At 51.4% G+C, this 14334-nt stretch overlaps 1 protein-coding gene across 2 annotated transcripts in view; it reads right to left on the bottom strand.

Annotated features, from left to right (window-relative positions):
• The window catches only part of LOC120762132 (vascular endothelial growth factor receptor kdr-like), a 133123-nt gene extending 122487 nt beyond the window's left edge, over positions 1 to 10636 (bottom strand). For both annotated transcript variants that reach the window (XM_040084219.2, XM_040084220.2), the window contains exon 1: positions 9896 to 10636. In XM_040084219.2, coding sequence (XP_039940153.1) covers positions 9896 to 9959 — 64 coding nt within the window. In that variant the 5' untranslated portion in view covers positions 9960 to 10636. The remainder of the gene's footprint in view (positions 1 to 9895) is intronic.
• Positions 10637 to 14334: the final 3698 nt, after the last annotated feature.

The following is a 14334-nucleotide window of genomic DNA, read 5'->3' as shown; positions in this document are numbered from 1 at the left end:
TAGTTATGCACGAAGTTCAAGGGAGAGCAACCTGAGTAACTGAAAGAAGGCTTCATGGCTTATAAAATTTAATTAATAAATGGCATTTCACCATGTGGGTCTGAGTATTATTTTCAAATACAAAGTGGACAACGATTAAAAAAGCAAAATGGCTGATTTATACGAGATCAGAATAGATAACACAGATCAGAACAATCCTGTAGGAATAACAGGGAGACATTGGCCTTGTAAACAGCACCAGAATTCCTGATGGGAACTCTTTGGAGCTGGAAGGGGAAACCTTTGACAAGCCCTGCTCAGCTACCTCCTGTTTTCCCGAATTCCCCTTCCCAGGGATTCCCTCCATGCCAGGAATTCTCCATGCTGGGTCTCTCCTTTCACGCTGCACTTCTCTCACCAGAGCAGGGCTGATATTGCCCAAACTGACCCAGAGAACTGAGCTCAGGTCTGTTTGGCTGGTTGGGAAAGCAGGAAAAAACATTCCAAATGTGAAAACACCCCAGCCATTCCAAACCTGTACATCCATCACTGCAGGCTGGCTTTATCTCCGTGCTGATGGATCAGGGGATAAAACTGCTCACAGACCCCTCAGTGGCTCCGTGGTAACACCAGACCCATGGTGTCAGTATCCTTGGAAAAGTCCCTCGGGGTGGGATGAGCTGGGAGAGGCACAAAATGAGATGGGCCAAGGGCAGGGAGCTCCCAGGCACTGCCCCAAGGAGTCCCTCCCTGCCACACTCTGCTCCCTTCGTGCTGACGCAGGATTTTAGGGATTAATCACTCTCCCTGGGAATTCCTACGGAGCCAAAGCCTTTTGCTCTGTCCTTACTCAACGGGAAACCTGCCCAGAATAAGGGAAGCTGTTTAAAGCACGGGAGCATCCCAGGACTGAGCAGAACAGGATCTGTGCAGCCAAAATAAAGGTGAGGAGTAGCAGGGAGGGTTCTTGTGCTGCTTCACACAACTGGGGGCTGCTGCAGGCTCAGCCTCGCTCTGGCTTTCCTTCACCACTGCAAAAGAAGCAGGTAATTCTGCTTCCTCTTTCCTTCCTCACTGCAAAAGAAGCAGGTAATTCTGTTTCCTCTTTCCTTCACCACTGGAAAAGAAACAGGTAATTCTGCTTCCTCTTTCCCTCACCACTGCAGAAGAAGCAGGTAATTCTGCTTTCTCTTTCCTTCACCACTGCAAAAGAGGCAGGTAATTCTGCTTTCTCTTCCTCACTGGAAAAGAAGCAGGTAATTCTGCTTTCTCTTCCTCACTGGAAAAGAAGCAGGTAATTCTGCTTTCTCTTTCCTTCCTCACTGCAAAAGAAGCAGGTAATTCTGCTTCCTCTTTCCTTCCTCACTGCAAAAGAAGCAGATAATTCTGCTTCCTCTTTCCTTCACCACTGCAAAAGAAGCAGGTAATTCTGCTTTCTCTTTCCTTCACCACTGCAAAAGAAGCAAGTAATTCTGCTTCCTCTTTCCTTCACCACTGCTGCAAAAGAAGCAGGTAATTCTGCTTCCTCTTTCCTTCACCACTGCTGCAAAAGAAGCAGGTAATTCTGCTTCCTCTTTCCTTCACCACTGCAAAAGAAGCAGGTAATTCTGCTTCCTCTTTCCCTCACCACTGCAAAAGAAGCAGGTAATTCTGCTTCCTCTTTCCTTCCTCACTGGAAAAGAAGCAGGTAATTCTGTTTCCTCTTTCCCTCACCACTGCAAAAGAAGCAGGTTATTTTGCTTTCTCACAGCAAAGCAAATCAAGACTTTCCAGCCAGATCAGTAAGATCTCTGCTTTTATAAAATGTGCAGTGGAGGAGCAGCTTTCAGTCTGCCTTTCTCCCCCCTCCTATTCCGCCACAAAATGTGTAAACAGCCAGAAGAAAATGAATGTTCTCAGCCATACAATGGACAATTCAAAGACAAGCTATTGTCTTCAGCCAAGCACAGCCTCAAACCTGTGTGAGTGAGAGGCAGCGCTCGTCCCAAGTGCACAAACATGAAAATAACCCAGACACGATCCATTTGCAGAGAAAAAATGTGGCAGGCCAAAAGGTTACCTGATTCTCTCTGCTTCACACCGTGTAATAGCTTAAATTGTGTTTTAAAGGTCCTCGGGCTGACATCATTGTTTACATTGACTTGAATCATCCTTTAATTGTAACAAACCCCTTCCGAGCAGCCCAGCTCGGCACTGCTGTGTCATGCAGAAACACCACGGCCTCGCCTCATCCCCATCCAGAAAGAGCTGGGGAAAGAGATCTGGCCTTGGAAACTGAGCTGGGAAAAGAGATCTGGCTCAGAAACAGAGCTGGGAAAAGAGATCTGGTTCAGAAACAGAGCTGGGAAAAGAGATCTGGCTCAGAAACAGTTGGGGAAAGAGATCTGGTCTCTGAAACAGAGCCAGGGAAAGAGATCTGGCTCAGAAAGATCTGGGAAAAGAGATCTGGTTCAGAGACAGAGCTGGGAAAAGAGATCTGGCCTTGGAAACTGAGCTGGGAAAAGAGATCTGGCTCAGAAAGAGCTGGGGTAAGAGATCTGGTCTCTGAAAGAGCTGGGGAAAGAGGTCTGGCTCAGAAACAGAGCCAGGGAAAGAGATCTGGTCTCAGAAACAACTGGGGAAAGAGATCTGGTCTCTGAAAGAGCTGGGGAAAGAGATCTCCCCCTAGAAACAGAGCCAGGAAAAGAGATCTGGCCTCTGAAAGAGCTGGGAGAGGCATTTCTCCCCATACCTGTGCTCTGCATTATTATTTCTCCTGATGCTCCTCGTGGGTTGGGAAGCAAAGCAGCGGAAGGTCCCGAAATCCTTTCCCTTATCCCTGTAAATCATCATTAATTGAGGAGTGAAGCAGCAGTGGGTGCCCTTCCCAAGGGGAGGGGATGTCCCAGTGACACAGTGGGGCACCTGTGGGATTTATTTTTCTCCAAGGAAAGGCAGAGACACATTGAGTTTTGCAGCAGAAACTCCCCAGAGCTTTACTTCCCTCCTTCCAGCGTGTTCCTCCCTGCTCCCGAGGGCTCTGGGCAAGTTCTTCCAAGCCTCTTCCTGCTCCTGGAATCAGGATTGCCCACACCAAGGACTTCCAAGAGCTACTGGGTGTGTGTGATGGCTCCTGAGGGAGCTGCTCCCGGCAGCTGCATCAGTGAGGGGAGAAGCAGAGGGGAAAATCACATTCTACAGCTCCTGGGGAACGCTCTGTAGGAGGTGTCTGCACATTAAAGATCCGAAACACCAATCCCTGCACTACCCAGCCCAAAAACTGGAGAAATCCAGGCTCAGGAGCAGCTTTCAGGGTGCTCCCTGTTACTACAAAGGGCCAAAGTGATCCCTTTTCAGCAGCTGTGAGGAACTGAGGAGGAGATTCTGTGCAGCTCCTGTCCCCACTGCAGCTTCTGGGGACCGGGAGGAAATTGCTTTAACTCCTAAAGGAGTGCATCCAGCCCTGATTTCGGTTAATGAGCTCTGGATGGAGAGCAAACAGGATGAACACCTCAGAGCTCAGCTGTTTCTCTGTGTGTGTGTGTGTGGAGCAATCCCATTTTCCTCGGCAGAGGAATGGGCAGAGCAGCCCGCGGTGCTTTTCCTGCGAGCTGATCCCGGCGGATCCGTGAAGAGGAATTCCAGGTGAGCAGTTTCTGAGCTGCGGGCTCTAAGGAAGCGAACGTTTTGGCAGAGGTGGTTTAGATTGGTGGGGATTTTGTGAAAAAATGGAACAGGTAATGACAGGGTCAGGCTTCCTTGACCCTCAAATCAAGAACAATCCCAGCAGGGCTGAAAACTCCCCTCTCCACTTCCTTGGCAATCACGTTCCCACAGCTCAGAGAAACACAGGAAGATCTAAGGAAACCTATGTGGAAATGAAGAAGACAAAGGCAAGTGATCTGAAAATAGAAGGCTGGTCCATATATTTCCTTTACATTCTGGGCAGCAGTTGGGGTTTTGGCTGAAGTTTGAAACTTTGAGGGCCATGTGCTTTTGCCATTCCCTGCAGGGCACAAAGAAAATGTGGGGTTTTTTTTCAGACTGCCACCATCTGCAGGTTCTTTCCTTGTTGCTCAAAGACTCGGTGCAAAAACTTTCCTGCTTAGAGCTAAAAAAAACCCCCTGGTCGCACACATCCCAAATATGAGTTGTGACCCCTCCTGCTTTTCCTGATACTGGGGGACTCGCAAAAATTATTTCTCATAAAAGTTCAGTGCAAAAGGAACACGAAGAGCTGCCAGAAAACAAGAGATTCAACTGCAGGTCTCAAGGAGTCTCACTTTGGTTTTTTTTCCGAAATCTCTGCACCAGGAAGAATTATAAAGGCAAAATTCATTTTGGGACAGAGAAGAGAGACTGTGCAGACCCCTGGTGTGGAAGGGCTGGGAAATTCCTCTTGGCTTCTCCTAATGTAAAAATTCAAGGAATCCTGAGCCCTGAGGGGAATTTAGGAGACATCCAGGAAAAGGGGGGAGAGCAGGAGCGGGATGTAGGATGTAGTGGGGACAAAAAGTATGCGCTGCAAAGTCAGACTAATCCAGGGACTTGGCGATGAGGGTATTGGACTGAGTCATGAAGATGTCCAGGGACTTACTCACTCTCCATGAAAAAATACTTCCCAATTGCTCCCTGTCCATCAGAGTGCAAAGCTGTGTTACACTGCTAGTAAGAGTCCAGAACAGGAGTTAACAATGGCACAGGGCAGCAGCTCAGCTCCCTCCATGTGTGAATTCCCTGCTCCCATTCCCACAGCCTTTGGAAGCGTGTCCAGGGCTCGGCAGGGAGGAGTTTGCCCAGAACGGGCACCCGTCAGTCTTGCTCATCACAGCCTCAGGAGATCAGGCTGATCCTGATCCTTCCTCCTTCCCCACTCGAGGAAGGGGCTCCTGGATGAGCCTCTGAGGTCGCACCTCGTGCAGAAACCTTGATTCCCATGATTTGTGCTGATCCTGCCTCGCTCCTGATGATTGCAAGCTCTGCTCCCTGGGGCAAGCCTCAAGCAAGCCCTTCCATTCAACGCCGTTTCCAGATTTTGGCAGTTTCTACTCTTTTCTCTGCGCCCTTAAAATGAAAATTGAAGAAGTGCCTAACGGGGAGCTCAGTTCTCTGTTGCACACATTTTGTCCAGCCTTTTTTTGGGCAGCCAGCTGTCCTGGGGGTTGTGAGGAAGGAGGGACAGGAATGTCCTGACGGGCACTCGGAGCCTGACAGTGTCCCGTCAGTCCTGGGAGCTGCTTTCTGAAGGAAAGCACTGAGGACACGCTCCTTTCAGTCCTGGCTGTTGTTTAGATATCCAATATCCCTTAATCACTTCCACTCCTAATTCCCATTCCAGTGACATCAGGCTGGTTTGGAGAAAAAAGGAGAGGTGGATCAGAGGAAATCCCAAAGCGAGCGTGTGAGGCTCAGAGGGGTTGTGCTTCAGGGCCCTCCTGGTGCTTGCTTTGGAAGCCCAGTGCTGCCTCCTGGAAATCTCCTCTGCGGCTTTAAACAATGCAGGTGGCTGCTGCTGCTGCCCCCAAAACTCTCCTGCAATGAGAACTGAGAGCATCTCCTCTGTTTCTGGTGACCAAGCGACCCTTTCTGCATCACGCCTTGCAAATATCTCTGGAAGCACCAGATGTGTCCTGTCGGGGGCTTTTTTTTGCAGGAGTTTAAATTCCCCAGCATTCAGGTGGCTTTAGAGTCTTTTTTGCCCTCTGCAAAGCTCTGAGCTAAACAGATGAAAGAGACGGAGTCTTCAAGGTTGCATACTTCGTGTTTATTGTTTCTTATCTTACAATTTTCTCAGTGTCCAGCAAGATGTTTGCTGTGGCTCGGACATCTGACGACTCCCTCTTTCCTAGGGTTGTCCTTATTTTTTATACTAATTGCTACGTATTCTTTATTTACTATTTATTACTAATGTCTATCACTATTACTAAAAAGGTCATCTTTACTCTGACCCAATCCTCACTAACTACTTTGTGCCAACGTCACTGCAGAAATGGAGTGAGGGAAGGAGAAGGAAGAAGAAGGAGACAACGCCCCAAATTCTCCATCTTGCCCCATTCACTCCAATGCCAAAAATCCTAAACCCACTGTGTTTTCACCTTGTGATATACTAAACTATTATTTTTCACATTCTTGTGGCCTGTAAACCTTCTCTCAGTGTAGGAAGTTTTTTCTATGGACTGAGATCAAATCCAGTGTCTCTCTGAGCTCTGGGCTGGGGTCCCAGACCCCCCTGTCCAGGTCCCTGACCCTCCAGGGCAGCCAAAGGAATGCCCTGGACTCCAACAGTGTCCCATCCCTCAACAGAGCAGGTTCTCACCTTCCTCCAAACTGCGCTGGTGATGTGGGAGACAAACCTCCAAAAAGAGCTCAGATCACCTTCCCCTGGCTGTGCCTGAGGAACCTCCTGTTGGGCTTGGAAAGCTTTCACTTGTGTACATAATAACGAGATCAATATTCTGTATTCAGCCCCATCCGAGAGATTAACCCAAAGTGCAGCAGATCGAGTTATCCCTTTGTACAAATAATTTCTCATCAAATGAGAAATCCAGGGAATGTGGGAAAGGGCAGGAATGACCCAAATGGAGGGGTCCTGTTGCTCTTACTCAGAGCAGAGCAATGCTCACAGATAAATATTTTCTACGAGGTTTAAAGACTGTACTGCAGGTCCTTACACCAGAAACCTTCAACAAACCATCTGGTTCGTTTTCTCAGTGTCCTTTTGGGTACGATGCTGTTTTTTAGAAGTTCAGGGAGTATTCAGAAATATTTGACATTTTTTTTTTTCCCCCTTGCCTTAAATGGCTGAGTTGGTATGAAGAGATTTCCAGTTGGTTTTGAACGTGGCAGCTGCCGCAGGAGGTTCATACATCCCCAGCCTAAAAAAGGCTCCTCTGCTTTTTATAACATTTTCCCACAGTGAAGCCAATGTTTGGGAATAACACCAATTAGGACACCCGGTTTTTTGGGAAAACAACCCCTCAGTGCCTCTGCCTTGGCACAGCCACACTCATCCTGCTGGACTCTGTGACCCTCCTGGCTGGAAAACCGGGAGGAATCCGAGCTCCTGGAGCTTTTATCTCCTGATACATGGTTTAATTGAAATCCCCGTGTTAACAAGCTTCATTGCCCAGCCACTATAGTCAATTTGTAGAAGAGATTGCAAAATTAAACAACAGCAAAAAAAATCAATTTCAAACGTGCTTTAATTTCAAAGCCACCTGGCAAGGACCTAATTTTTATTCTTCAATCTTTAATAATTTCCAGTGTTAAACCACCAAAATGGCTGAGTCTATTCCAATACCCAAAAAAGTTACTCGGATTGCTCAGATATTAAAAACCTTCTGGTGATCATGTCAGCCGGTAAAAGATACTGAATTTTTCATGCGCAATTTAAGGTGTAAGAGTTTCTTTGCAGATTGTTTTTTCCCCAGGGCTGATTATGAACCGTCCCACTCCATACCTAAAACCTGTGCCAGCTCTTGGCATCATCATCATCATCATCATCACCCCATCAGTGGTAATTTCTGAGCAGCAAAACCCCAACCAGTGCTCTGAGGAGTTGAGAAAAAGCCGAGCAGTGAGAAAAAGGAAGGTGGAAATTGAACGATACTCATGGAACTAAACGAGGAAATTTGGAGATGTGTTTAGAGCAAGGTGGCAAATCACCGGGATTATGTTTGTATGGTCTCTTCCCGCTGCTGAAAGCACCAGATAAGTCAGGAATTCTCCAAAGGAGACCTGGGTAAATGTAGTGGCCAGAATTTCATCAGTTTCGTTGCTGGAGATGAACCTGGAGGGGAAAGTGGCTGAGGAGTCGATGCCTTGGTACTGAGCAGCTTTCACAGGACTTTCCTTCTCTCTGGGATTGTTTGGATTGGAATCAGAGTCAGCCTCCTCAGCACAGCCCTGCCTAGCTTTGGCCGCAGAGACCCCAGGGAAGGTTTAACTACGGCTGAGGGATAAACCCCGGCTTTGGGAGGTCGAGCAGAGCTTCACTGAGCTCGGTGCTGGAGAGGAACTTTGAGGGCAAGGTGGTGAGGAGTTAACTCCTCAGTAACACCAGTGCTGTCCCCAGTCCTTGTCCCCTTCCTCTGGGTGTCCCTCTGGCTCCCAGCCCAATGAGGGCACCCAGAGGCTGTGCTGATGTTTTATCTCCTCCTAAAGATGAACCAAGCTCCTCACACCCACGGTGCAGCTCCACGGCCCTCACAGCCTTTGCCTGCGGGCACAGGGATGTTCCTGCCCTCCTCCCCCTGTCACAGGACGCAGACTTTGCCTTCTCTTGGCCTCCTCTGTGCCTGGCACTGACGGCAAAAGGAATCTGGACCAAACTCCAAGGTTATCAGGGCTGAAATTATTAGTAAAGGAACCTGGTGAGCAAGGACCCGAGCGGCCCTGAAATGTGGGCAGCATCTCCAGCCAGGCTTTTCCCCCTGAACTCCCTGTGCTCCACTTCACCCTGGAGCCTCGGCAACACTTGGGCACGTTTTCTCCCATCTCCCAATCCCTCATTATCATCCCTCTCTGATCCACGAAATCCTGCACTGATTTCTACCCCTGAAATCCACACTGGATTTCGGGGAGCTTTTCCAGGCTGTCCAGAGGTTGGAGCTCCCAGAGCGCTGCCGCACGTGTCAGCCAGCTGCAGCACACCTCGGGAATCCTCCCGGGGCTGCTCCAGGTGCCGCCCAAGGTGTGGGCCCTGCTGGCTCACCTGGCACAGGACACATTCCCTGAGGATTCCTGCTGCAAGGGCTCCTCGCCAGGTTTGCTGCTTCAGCTTTTCCTGGAAAAGCCGGACAAGCCCTTTGGAGCACGACCTCAGGCGTAGCTATTTATTCCGCAGGTAACTGTGGCAAAGGTGTGAAATTCCCCGGGGCTTGTGCCTCCCAGTCAGCCCCTTTCTGCAGCAGGAATACATCAAACCCCTGAATGAATCCAAGGAAATCAAGGGCAGCGATGCCCCACGGTGTTTCCAGAAGCTATCCTCTTTAACTATGAAAAGATTATAACGTGCTGAAGAACAACAGCCTCGTGCTGTGCCATCCATCCACCGCCCAAAAGAATGAAAAAGTCCTTTCTGTCAGAAGGAATTCCCCAATAAACAAGAGCCCGTCTCCCTTACACAATTTGCAGTGTCATGAATGAATGGCTCAGTAATCCGGCAAAATCCTCGCGCTTAATGAGATAATGAAAAGTCATACGGCAGATGGAAAAGCTCTCCCAAATCTCATTAACCTGCCTCTTGGCTTTTCTGATAGCAGCAAAAATTGGGAATAAATCCGGGGTTGGGGGGGGGGACACGAGGAGTTTGCTGCGCAGGAAAATGAGGTTTGGAGAGCGGGGGATGTAACCTGGCACCTGGGCTGAGGAGGGGAAGGCAGTGAAGAAGCACCACGTGGACAAAAACTGAAACATCAAAGAATCAGAACTGGAATATCAAAGAGAATGCCCGTGATGTCTGTGAGCCCCGGGACGGCGGGATAGCCCAGGAGCTGCCAGACAGCTCCTCCTTTCAAAGCCTCAGCTCTGCCCCAAGTGATCAAACACAACCAGAAACCATCCCACACGGAGGGGGGAAAAGCCACAAACCCGTGAACACTCGCAAGTCGCTATTTCTAACCGAGCGGCCAAACCTCGGGGAGGGGGGGGGAAAACACCCACCAAAACCTGCCCTTTACGTGCGACGCCTTTCGAGGAGGTTCCGTGGCTTTTATTTCCAAAGATCAATTTTAATGGAGCCGTTTGGGGGCAGAGCGGCGGCACCGGGGCTCTCAGGTGGGTGACACCTCACGGGGCCGGAGGAGGCGCACAAAAAGCGTGGAAAAAAGCCCCAAATAAAACCATCCCGGAGGCCCCCCCCGAGGGACGGCAGCGCGAGTGGCGGCGGCAGCGGGGGTGTCCTGCCCTGGCAGCCCCGGGGACGCGCGGCTCTTACCGTGCAGCAGCAGCAGCCCCTGAAGGGCACAGACGGCCAGGAGGGCGCTGGGCCGGGGCAGCATCCCGGGGCCGGTCCTGGTGCGCGTCCCGAGCCCGCGGAGTCCGCTGGAGAAGTTTTCCCTTCGCAGCCACAAGTTCGGGGCAAGCCGGAGCGGGGAGGGAGGGGAAGGACGAGGCGAGCAGGAGTTCCCACTTGTTGGTTCCAGTTAAATTGTTCTTTCCATTCACTGCTCCATCCCGGGGCTGCGGGTGGTGTTCGCCTTCCCTTCTTCCCGGGGTTCTTGGTTTTTCCCCGCGATCCCCTTATTCCTTCTTTTCCCCCCGCGCTCCTCCAATCCCTGGGGTGTCTGGGGGGTGCCTCAGAAGCCTCCCCAGCCCTCCTGGCTGGCGCAGAGTCACTCAAGGGGTGAAAAAGCCAAGCAACAACAACAACGACAGAAAAAAAAAAAACCACCAGAAAAAGTTTGGCAAGAAGTTTCCTCCCCCCGGCGAGCGGGCGCTGGCAGCAGCGCGGAGCTCGGGCGAAGGTGGCCGAGCCAGGCAGCTGCAGGTGCCGCGGGGATGGGCAGCAAGGACAGATGTCCCAGCAGGACGGGAGGACCGGGAGCTGTCCGGGGCTCACCTGGCTCTACCTGCCCGGGGGCACCTGCCCGGGGCGGGCAGCGGGCGGGCAGCGGCGCCGGGGCATGGCCGGAGCCCCTGGCTCTGCTCTCGGGCTGTCCCCCGGCTCTCCGCCTGCCTTGGCTCTCGCAGGGAACTTTGATTCGAGCCCGAGATTCTTTATAGGGACAGGAAAAAAAAAAAAAAAAAAAAAAAAAAAAAAAAAAAAAAAAAAAAAAAAAGGAGGAAGGAGAGACGTCACCAGCAGCCGAGGCGAGGGGACTTCACTCTCTCCCTCCCTGTCATTTCACAGAGCTCCTGGATTTCCTGTGGCTGCTGCCTGGGATGGGGCAAAGAAGCGAATTCCCGCTGCTTGCCGGCACCGCCCGTCCCTGCAGAGCCGGAGCTGGGCAGCATCGGGTGGCAACGCCTGACCCCGGGGCACAGAGGTGGCATCCGCCCCCGGCCCGGGGCTCTCGGGGCTCGGGACACCGGGAAGGGGACACCACCTGTGGAACAGGCTGTCCCTTGCCAGAGCCACTCTCTGTGCCCCCTGCCCAGCGGTGTTCGGCAGTCTGGGCTCTCTTCCTGCTGCTCCCTGTGTCCTGCTCACCTCCAGCGCCCTGCCCTGCTGTGGCAGCCGCGGCTGTGCCTCCCTCGCTCTTGGGGCACGGGGAAGGTCCCTGGTTTGCGTGGGACATTTCAGGGAATCCCGGTGATTCCGTGGCTGCCACCCTGATCCCTCACGGGTTTCTCACCTGGGCATCACCTCCAGGGGGGCACACAGCTCCCCCCACACACGGAGCCTTCCAGCCCGTCCCCGTGCCTTTGTCCTTGCCGTGCCAGGCAGGATTTCAGCGGGAGCGGGAGCTCCAGCCACTCGGATGTTCCCCCTTTTCCCCCCGCCTGGAAATCGCAGTCCAGCCCTGGCTCAGGGCTGCTCCTGCTCCCCCCTGGGCCAGCACAGCCTCAGCTGTGAAGGTCACAAAGTGGGGACAGGAGGTGTCCCAGGGCAGGTAAGGGACACCTGTGGGAGCACAGCCAGCACCGAGGTGACCAGCAGGGAGCTCCTCTGGGACATTTCAGTGCTCGTGTCAGATGTGTGGCTGTTAATGTGAAAACACTGATCACGAGAGAGTGGTGGAAGGGCCACAGCTGCGCCCACAGATTGTCCTTCCCAATAATCCCAGTAATCCAAATAACCCCAGTAACCCAAATAATCCCAATAATCCCAGCAGGTGAGCCACTGGGGACACTGGTGTTACAGGACTCACGGAGCCTTACAGCAAAGCACTGCCAGTCCCTGTGGCTCAGGGATGGGGTTGGGTTGGTTTATTTTGGTGGGTTTTTTGGTGAGTTTTTTTTTGTTGCTGTTGTTTGTTTTGGGGGTTTTTTTGGTTCCTCTTGCTCAGTTTGTTTGCGAAAGAAAAATACCAAGCCAGCAGGTGCATCAGACTTTTACTGGATGGAGATGAGGGGATTTGGTGACACTGAACTGTGCTCAGGGCCTTTTCACACCTCAGTTTAGTCCAAAATCTAAATCCTTAATGCCCGTAACAGCTCAGAGTTCTTCACTGCCATGCACTGGAGCAAACAGGTCCAGCTCTGAGAGTTACAAATCCAAAGGCAGATGGGCACTGCAGAGGGTCAGGGTCGATACCTGGTGTGGAAGTGTCCCAAATTCAACAAGAAACTGATCACAGGCCTCAGATATTCCCCGGATTATGAGCACGAAGCCTCATTTCTCATGCACAGAGCTAAATCATGAATGCTTTTCTCAACATGATCTTCATATAAATGCCCAGATCATTGTCAAGATGACAAATGCATTTTCTATGCCTAAAATTAATTTTTAGAACAAGCAACTTTCCCCAGACATGGATTACAGTAAAGGAACCCTAAATAACTATGGATGATAGTAAAGACTGATCCCAGAGGAGTTTAACTGGAGAATCAGAACTCTAACATAATGATAGGACTGTAGTTTATTCGTAATTTATGGGGAAGTGTTTAAAATATTCATTAGAGGTTACTTACCAGCTGGTAATAAATTGTGTTGTATTTGTGTAATGCCCCAGATAATCTTTTATCTGTTGATAAATGTAATTGATCTTTTAATTGAGATTAAACGCCTCTAGTGTCTGGTTTCACAAGGAATTCAGTATTAGAACCTGGTCAAGCAGTCCTGAGTTTGTAACATTTTTATTTCTCCCTCATAATACGCAAAATAAAAGTTATAAGAAGGGCACGATTTGTTCCTGTGCCTGGAGCTACCTGTTAGAGCTTTTCCAAAGGAAAGCACACTTCCCTGGCACAGCAGCCTGCTCTGCTCACACAGATGGGAAAAGCCATTTGCTAACTGGGCTAGAACCTCTCCACAATAACCCAGCTCATTTTTCCATGACAGCTACTCCATCCGAGGAGCTCTTTACCAATATGAGCAAATATCAGCCTCGCTGTGCTCAGGGGAGCAGAGGCAGGGCTGGAAAAGGTCATTTCCCTTCCTAATGAGGCTTTCAGCTGTGCAAGGCACCCAGCAGCGGCAGCAGCGCGACCATAACCAAATAAAAATAATCCCAACCTGAGGGAGTGAAGGTTGCTGTGTCTGTGTCCCAGGCAGGAATCTGGCTGGAATTCCAGGACATGGAAAATGCTCCTTGTAGAACCAAGGCAGGGGAGTTTGTGGGACCCGAGTGACCCCAGGAAATCCCCAGACACCCTTTGTAGTATCTCCCATCCTTTCTGGCAGAGGATCACGTTAATCCCTCCTGCCAGCTTGGCAGGGAACAACTGCAGAGCTGGAAACCCTTCCCTTCATCCCACTCCTCTGCTGGTGCTCGTCCATGCAGGGGCACAGAGGCAACGGCTGGGAATTGCAGCTCTGGAATTGCATCCCGTGCTGCTTTTAGCCTTAGAGGTGAGATGTCTCTGGAGTTGTCCGGCTCTGGGCTGGGTCCGTGCTCAGCCCCAGCAGAGCCAGTCAGGCTCTCCTGACTCAGCCCTGCCTCACAAACCCTCTGTGCCTGTGTGCCTCCCCCAGCCACGGAGGGACGAGACGAGTTTCACCCCGATCCTCAGTTTCAGCTGGGTGATTCTGCCCTGTGCGTTGGGGTGGGTGCACGGGGGTGCCTTTGCTGTCAGCTCCACACACAGAACCCTGGCAGATCCTGCTCTGCAGAGCTGTTCTCCAAAGCAGCTGGGGAGAGCCGGAACCCCCAGCCTCCCAGAGCTCAGCTTTGCCGACGGAAAGAGAAGGACAAAACAAGGGATGGAAAAGGATCTCACCCTGTTGGTGATCTTAGTTCCAGTGCCTTTAGGGCCAGGGAGCTGGCACACCCCCCGACTGCCATGCCTGCACATCCCTGTCACCCTCCTGGATGGACGGTGTCCCACGTCCTGCACATTCCAGCCCCTGGAAGAGGTGGTGGAAGAAGGGAGGACATTGCCAAGGAGCCCTGCAGCTCTCTGTGATAGAACCCTGCCCACCCTGAACTCAGCTATTATTTAATTGATGTCCAGGCTGCCTTGGAGGCATTTCTGACCTCCAGGACAGGCAAGGTGCTGCCCACGCACGGGATGTGCTCCCTGAGCCATCAACAGCAGCAAAGCCACGGGTTCCCAGGGCACAGAGCCCCACATCCCTGGCAGGGACAGCAGCACTGCCTCCGTCCCAGGAAAGCTGCAGGGCTGGCGTGCCTCTCCCCAGCCCAGGCAGGCTGACTGCCCTGCACACACCTCCTCCAGTCCCCTGGCGACGGAAATCCCAGTTTGCATCGTCACTCTGTGGGCAAACAGGGTGGAGAGCTCTCAGATAAAAGTATGTTTCCCTGGAAAATG

This window comes from Hirundo rustica, chromosome 21 (genome assembly GCF_015227805.2).
Source record: "Hirundo rustica isolate bHirRus1 chromosome 21, bHirRus1.pri.v3, whole genome shotgun sequence".
Lineage (NCBI taxonomy): Eukaryota > Metazoa > Chordata > Aves > Passeriformes > Hirundinidae > Hirundo > Hirundo rustica.
This window is presented reverse-complemented; position numbering and strand designations above follow the sequence as displayed.